This window comes from Mustelus asterias, chromosome X (assembly GCF_964213995.1).
Source record: "Mustelus asterias chromosome X, sMusAst1.hap1.1, whole genome shotgun sequence".
Classification (NCBI taxonomy): domain Eukaryota; kingdom Metazoa; phylum Chordata; class Chondrichthyes; order Carcharhiniformes; family Triakidae; genus Mustelus; species Mustelus asterias.
The window spans coordinates 10,438,835-10,445,927 of record NC_135834.1 but is presented as its reverse complement, the minus strand read 5'-3'; the positions used below and the strand labels follow the sequence as shown (position 1 = coordinate 10,445,927).

Genomic DNA, 7,093 nt, shown 5'->3' with positions numbered 1-7,093 from the left:
AGTGTCCAAAGATGTGTTGGTTAGGTGGATTGGCCATGCTAAATTGCCCCTCAGTGTCCAAAGATGTGTTGGTTAGGTGGATTGGCCATGCTAAATTGCCCCTTAGTGTCCAAAGATGTGTAGGTTAGGTGGATTGGCCATGCTAAATTGTCCCTTCGTGTCCAAAGATGTGCGGGTTAGGTGGATTGACCATGCTAAATTGCCCCTTAGGGTCCAAAGGTGTGCGGGTTAGGTGGATTGGCCATGCTAAATTGCCCCTTAGTGTCCAAAGATGTGTAGGTTAGGTGGATTGGCCATGCTAAATTGCCCCTTAGTGTCCGAAGATGTGCAAGTTAGGTTGATTGGCCATGCTAAATTGCCCCTTAGTGTCCAAAGATGTGCAGGTTCGGTGGATTGACCATGCTAAATTGCCCCTTCGTGTCCAAAGATGTGCGGGTTAGGGGGATTGGCCATGACCAGTGTACGCTAACAGGAATGTGATGACTGGGGGGATTTTTACAGTAACTTCATTGCAGTGTTAATATGAAACCTGGTTGGAAGAAGAAACTTTAAGTGAAGGGAGTTACACAGGTTGGAGCAGGGTGGGGTCGGTGTTGTTGCTCCACACTGGGACAGGTTGGGGCACAGTGGCAGAGGGCGGTTTCTAGCTCCACCCTAGAGATGGGATTGGTGTTATCTGATCCTCTGACCGAACCCAGCTCCACGCAGCCTTTAAAAGGCGCTGGGAGCACCGTCAACCCGCAGCAGCCCGTTCAGTGTCTTTGCAAAGTCCAGAGCTCTACTTTCGCACAACCTTGACCATGTCCCAATATAAGGGCGGCATCAGCAACTTTGCCGGGAGCAGCATCGGCAGGAGCAGCTCCAGATACTCCAGCGGAACGACAATCGGACTGGGTGGGAGTCTGGGAGGAAGCGCAAGGATGCGTGGAGGATCGCGCAGTCTGATCGTCTCCCAGACGAGACAGATGTCGCAGAGTAGACCGGGCTCAGGGCGGTTGAGCTCCGTGGGCTATGGGATAGGAGGTCTGTCAGGGAATCTGGGCTTGGGGCAGGCACAGAGATCACACGTTGATCTCACAGCCCCTCTCCCAACCATCGACTGCAGACAGCAGGTTATCCGTGTGGAGGAGAGCAGGCAGATAAAGGGACTGAACGACCAGTTTGCCGGCTTCATTGGCGTGGTAAGCGTGCTCTCTCTCTCTCTGTCCTTTCGTAATCCAGTGTTCTCTCTGGTCTTTTTTCCCTCTGGAATGAGTGTCTCCAGTTCAGTTCCAATCTTGGCTTGTTTCTTTGCCCCCGCTAGGTCCGCACACTGGAACAGAAAAACAAGAAGTTGGAGATCCAGCTGAAACTGCTGAAGGAGCAGGGCGCTTACACATCCAACATCGACAATATGTTCCAGACTTACATCGAGAACCTAAAGAGACAGCTGGAATTACTCGGGCAGGAGAAACTGAAATTCGAAGCTGACCTGGTCCAAATGCAAGGACTCGTTGAGGACTTCAAGGGCAAGTAAGTGGTGGGATTTGCTCCTGTATTCGTTGTGACCCCAGTCTGAACTAAATCAAAGTTTCACCTGAAGACCACTTTGACAAATTGGCCAGGACCTGGGCGAAATAATGCACAGGATGTTGGCCAAATTGGGGTGTCTTGAAATGCCCGGGGATGCAGCCGTGTCCTGCCCCATTTGGCCTCAGTACCATCCCCACCCACCACCTTGGGAAACATTAGCCGGTCCCCTCCGGGAGAAATGCCTGAGAGTGGGGAAGGTGGCGGGGAGGGCGGGGGGGGGGGGGGGGGGGGGTGGCTGGGGGTGGAGTCTCTTGAGTCCTGGAGAACTCGGAATGGGTGAAGCTGGAAGGAGTCAGTGGGTTTGGTGAATGCGGGTGAGCTCCTTGGCTGAGCGATCCTTCCTTTCAGTGAAGACTTGCCCCAGCAGAGTGTGACGGCGGGGAGGGAAAGGGGCAGGAGAGTGAACATACAGATGGATAGTCGGATGCGATAGGGAATGTATTGGGGATGGGGCAGTGGGATTGCCTTCCTGAAGACCCTCAATAAAATCATCTGTTTTATTCCAGGTATGAGGATGAGATTAACAAGCGCACAGAGATGGAGAATGAATTTGTCCTCGTCAAGAAGGTGAGGTGACCAGATTATATTTATATATATCTCTCTGGCTATGGTAAACCGATCTCCTGACTCAAAGTAATTTGATCATCCTCATTTTAGGATGTGGATGAGTCCTACATGAACAAAGTGGAGCTGGAAGCTAAACTGGAAAGCCTAACTGACGAAATCAACTTCCTCCAATCAATTTTCGATGAGGTAAGAAAATGGGACACGGCACATGGTCCTCTTCTGCTGTCCCATCCAACCAAATTGATTCCAATGCTTCCCGGAACGCTTTTCAATCTGTTTCTTCTTTTTACCTCTTCTCCCACCTTGCGGATTCTTCAGGAAATCCGTGAGCTCCAGGCTCAGATTCAGAACACAGCTGTCAGTGTGCAACTCGCAGGTGGACCCGGACTGAACACTGTTGAACTCATCGCAGAAGCCAAAGAGAAGTACGAACAGCTGGCCAATGCAAACCGTCAGCAGGCAGCGGTGTGGAGACAATCTAAGGTTAATATCCTGATTCTCGTGTCCCACTTAGATCTGCAGTCCATTCTGGAGCGCAAAGCTCTTTTACTAACCGATCTTTCATTGGGGTGGCACAGTGGTTGGCACTGCTGCCTCACAGCATCAGGGAACTGGGTTCGATTCCAGCCTTGGGGTCACTGTCTGTATGGAGTTTGCACGTTCTCCCAGTGTCCGCGTGGGTTTTACGGTGGCACAGTGGTTAGCACTGCTGCCTCACAGCGCCAGGGACCCGGGTTCAATTCCAGCCTTGGGTTACTGTCTGTGTGGAGTTTGCACATTCTCCCCGTGCCTGCGTGGGTTTCCATCGGATGCTCCGGTTTCCTCCCACACTGCAAAGATGTGCTGGTTAGATGCATTGACGCAAACAGGCGCTGGAGTGTGGCGACTAGGGGAATTACAGCAACTTCATTGCAATGTTAATGTAAGCCTTACTTGTGACTAATAAATACTCTTTGAAAACTTTATTGCAGACTCAGGAACTGAGCATGTCATCTGGACAATACGGCGATGAACTCGGCATGATGAGAGAGGAAATTAAAAACATGAATATGCGTATCCGTGGACTGAATAATGACATTGAGAATCTGAGAAATCAGGTAAACAAAGGAGTGAAAGCAACAGGATAATCGACAGCAACTGGACGGTTGTCGTAATGGGCTGTTTGTACTTTAGTTCTCTCTCATTCTCTCCCAATCCGCAAAATAGCGCTTAGTTAAGAACTGGTCGCAGGATCAGTTCAATTTTGTCTCTTCTAGCCTGCCTTGCTCTCTCACTGATGACCTTTCGATAATGGTAAGGGTGGTTGGCACTGCTGCCTCTCAGCGCCAGGGACCCAGATTCAATTCCAGCCTCGGGTGACTGTGTGGAGTTTGCATGTTCTCCCCCGTGTCTGCGTGGGTTTCCTCCGGGTGCTCCGGTTTCCTCCCAAAGATGTATACGTTGGGTGGATTGGCCATGCTAAATTGCCCCTCAGTGTCTCAAGATTAGATTAGGGGCACATTAGCGGGGTAAATACGTTGGGGCGCAATCCTACCCTCTGTTCATGCCATGTTCCCGCTGCGGTGAGCTCAGAGAATTTGGCGGGCAGCACTGGTGCAGACTCGATGGGCTGAATGGCCGCCTTCTGGATGGCAGGGAATCCATTGCCAGTCTGTCTGCAGTCCACAAGGCGCTGGTCATAAGAGTCAGCCTTTCCCGTGGACTTGTTTTGAGCATTGTTCTGATACACAGCACATCGATGACTCTGACCATATTAATATTTGTGCTATTAGCGTCAGGTACTGGAGGCTCGAATCAAAGATGCAGAGGAACGCGGCGAACTGTCTCTCAAAGAAGCTAAAGTCAAGATTGCAGAACTGGATGATGCCATCGCCAATGCAGGGAAGCAGATGGCCAAGCAAGTCCAGGAATATGAAGCTTTGGCACAAATCAAGATGGCTCTGGTCATTGAAATTGCCACCTACGATAGTCTTCTCCAAGGAGAGGAGAAAAGGTAAGATCGAGGGCACTTCCAGCACAGTTCATTCCTCCATTTACTGGCAATTACAATCTGATTGGTAGTTCTGGTCTCTGAATTGAACCGAGTGCGGGCATTCAGAGTGCCGCGGTATTGGACAAGAACTTTGGTTTACAAGCTGCCTAGGTATCGAGCGAGACACAAGTATCAAACTCACTCTGAGTTCTGGATCTCCTATCCCTTGTGACCAAATGGCCTGTTGGCATTTACTGCCTGATGGGCACTTTGACTGAGGGGCTGGAGGGTGGCTGTGCCCATTCGGAACTGAACCCCAGCACATACTAGTGTCCCTGGGAGAGCGGGGGAGGAATATTGGTAAACCTGTGGGGGGAAATCTGACTGTAAATATATTGCAAATTACCTGCTGTAATGTGAATACGTTTCCTTTGTCAACAGAATGCAAGAAGGGGTAAGAACCCTCAATATCCAGCAAATACAGGGCCAAGGTAAGAGAATTTCTCATTCCTAGTTTGAACTAAGAATTCCTGCAGGAAGAGCGAGAAATAAACAGAAGTGGGGATTTCTTGAATTCCACAGTAGATTTTTCATTTGTTGAGAAGAGAATAGACAACTTGTCATTCAGGCCAGAGTGCATGTGTTCTGAAGAAGGATCTATATGGTGCTCCCCAAATCTTAATCTCTCTTTGCTCTGTTCCCAGAGCCTGAGTGACTTTGCCAACATTTGTGCTCTCATTTTTGCCATACATAATCGCATATCTGTGTTCAATATTAAGCTCAATTGTCATCCAATGCACTTCCAATGTTGCTGACTACGCAACTTGCATTCCTGGCTGCCATGCTCACTGATTTATATTCAATAAATGATTCATTCTCCTCGGATACTGTCTCCCTTCCGTTCAAATCAGCCATCATCACCCTTCATTTTTGCAGTCCCCAAACTTGCTTTTTTTTCTCTCTCCTTCAAGTCCTTGAGTGTGTTGTTACCTCCTAAAGCAAGTGCCCACCTCACAACTGACATCACGTTGACTGTGGCCATATGAAACTCTCTCCCCTCATCCTTCCCTGTCTGTTTTGCAGCCATAGATATGGTTCACCATTCCCTCCAATGCCTATTCTGCTTTGTCCTGCTGTATGGGTGTCTGAATCCACTTCGGTCTTTCCAGTCATAACCAGAGAATTTCCTGTAATGGCTTTTGTGCCCGCTCCAACATTGTTACCGAGGGAAGGATATATGCTTTCACCCACCCGTACCTTCTCATTCAGTTGCTATCTCTTAGCAATATCGTCCAAAACCGCCAGATCAAATTGCATGGGAATTCTCCCTCAGTATGGGAGCACTTTGAGACATTTTACTTTGTTAAAGGTGCTATATAAAGTTCTGCTTAGCCGCAATTAGGGATGTGCAGTGATGCCCACATCCCACGGAAGGAGAAAGAAGGTCCCAGATTCTAAGTGTTTTTCTTTCCTCTTTTGCAGCGAATGTGATGGGATTCTCGAACATGAGCAGTGGATTAGAAAGCTCCCTTGGCAGTGGCAGCAGCATGGGCATGGGCATGGGCATGGGCATGGGCTCTTCCAGTGGCAGCAGCGGGCAAACATTGATTCTGAAGAAAGTAGAGCAGTCTTCATATTGAATCAACGAGGAAATATACTAATACCAGCCCACTGAGTTGATTGTCAAGAGTTCTATTTCATCTACCTATTGCCTTTAGTTCGATGGTTAACGAGTTTTTTGATCATACCTGCTGTTTGGAACAGTTTTAACCCATTCACTCCCCCCCCCACCCCCCGCCCCACCCCCCAGTTAAATGACATGAAATTAACTTTTGACATCTTAACCAGTGCAACAAGCCAATCAAACCTGGTTAATAGTCTGGGTTTCTGGGAAAGTGGTCAAGTGGTCAAGAAACTTACACTGTAGTTGTTGGAAATTGGGAAATATACCTCTGCTTTCGGTGCTGAACTCTCGTTTTGATATTCTTTATCACTTTGTATCGGGGATTTACCTTTTATGACACTCCTGTTTATGAATAAAGCTCTAATTCTCAAATCTGGACTGCTTTTTGCCTCAGCTCAATACAAAGTTATTGATAACAGCCGGTTTTATCTGTTCTTATGAGATTTAAGATCTTTAATTTTCTTGCAACATAACCTTTGGAGCAATGTTACAAAACATAGAAAGACTACTTTGTGGTTCCATCAACAAAACTGCTCGGTGCATGATATAGTCTGTCGGTGGCACAGTGGTTAGCGCTGCTGCCTCACAGCACCAAGGACCCGTGTTCGATTCCCGGCTTGGGTCACTGTCTGCACAGAGTCTGCACGTTCTCCCCCGTGTCTGCGCGGGTTTCCTCCGGGTGCTCTGGTTTCCTCCCACACTCCAAAAGACGTGCAGGTTAGGTGCATTGGCCATGCTAAGTTCTCCCTCAGTGTGGCGACTAAGGGATTTTCACAGTAACTTCATTGCAGTGTTAATGTAAGCCTATTTGTGACACTAATAAATCAACTTTAAATCCTTCACCTCTACTAATGAAATCACCTCTTCCATCAGCTAAGAATGCCAGCACTGGACATAGGTTAATTTAGTATCCCACAATGGGGTTTGTATATCACTAAGGCCCAAACCAAACACAATCTTCTAAAGTGAAAAGAGAATACTGCGGATGCTGGAAATCTGTACTAAAAACAGAAAGTGCTGTGACAATATTATAACCATTATCTTACCAGAGTTCATATAACTGGCATTGCTTTGTATTTCAGCTCTTTTGCAATGGGTGGCACAGTGGTTAGCACTGCTGCATCACAGCGCCAGGGACCCGGGTTCAATTTCGGCCTCGGGTCACCGTCTGTGTGGAGTTTGCACTTTCTCCCCGTGCCTGCGTGGGTTTCCTCCGGGTGCTCCGGTTTCCTCCCACAGTCCAAAGATGTGTGGGTCAGGTGCATTGGCCATGCTAAATTGTCCCTTAGCGTCCAAAG

At 48.3% G+C, this 7,093-nt stretch overlaps 1 protein-coding gene across 1 annotated transcript; it reads left to right on the top strand.

The window, feature by feature from the left end:
* The first annotated feature begins 712 nt into the window (after positions 1-712).
* LOC144481908 (keratin, type II cytoskeletal 8-like) lies at positions 713-6,171 on the top strand. Its single transcript, XM_078201073.1, has 9 exons — positions 713-1,181; positions 1,304-1,512; positions 2,079-2,139; positions 2,230-2,325; positions 2,458-2,622; positions 3,111-3,236; positions 3,912-4,132; positions 4,553-4,602; positions 5,594-6,171. The coding sequence occupies exons 1-9, from the start codon at positions 801-803 to the stop codon at positions 5,749-5,751; spliced, it is 1,467 nt and encodes a 488-aa protein (XP_078057199.1). The 5' UTR covers positions 713-800; the 3' UTR covers positions 5,752-6,171.
* Positions 6,172-7,093: the final 922 nt, after the last annotated feature.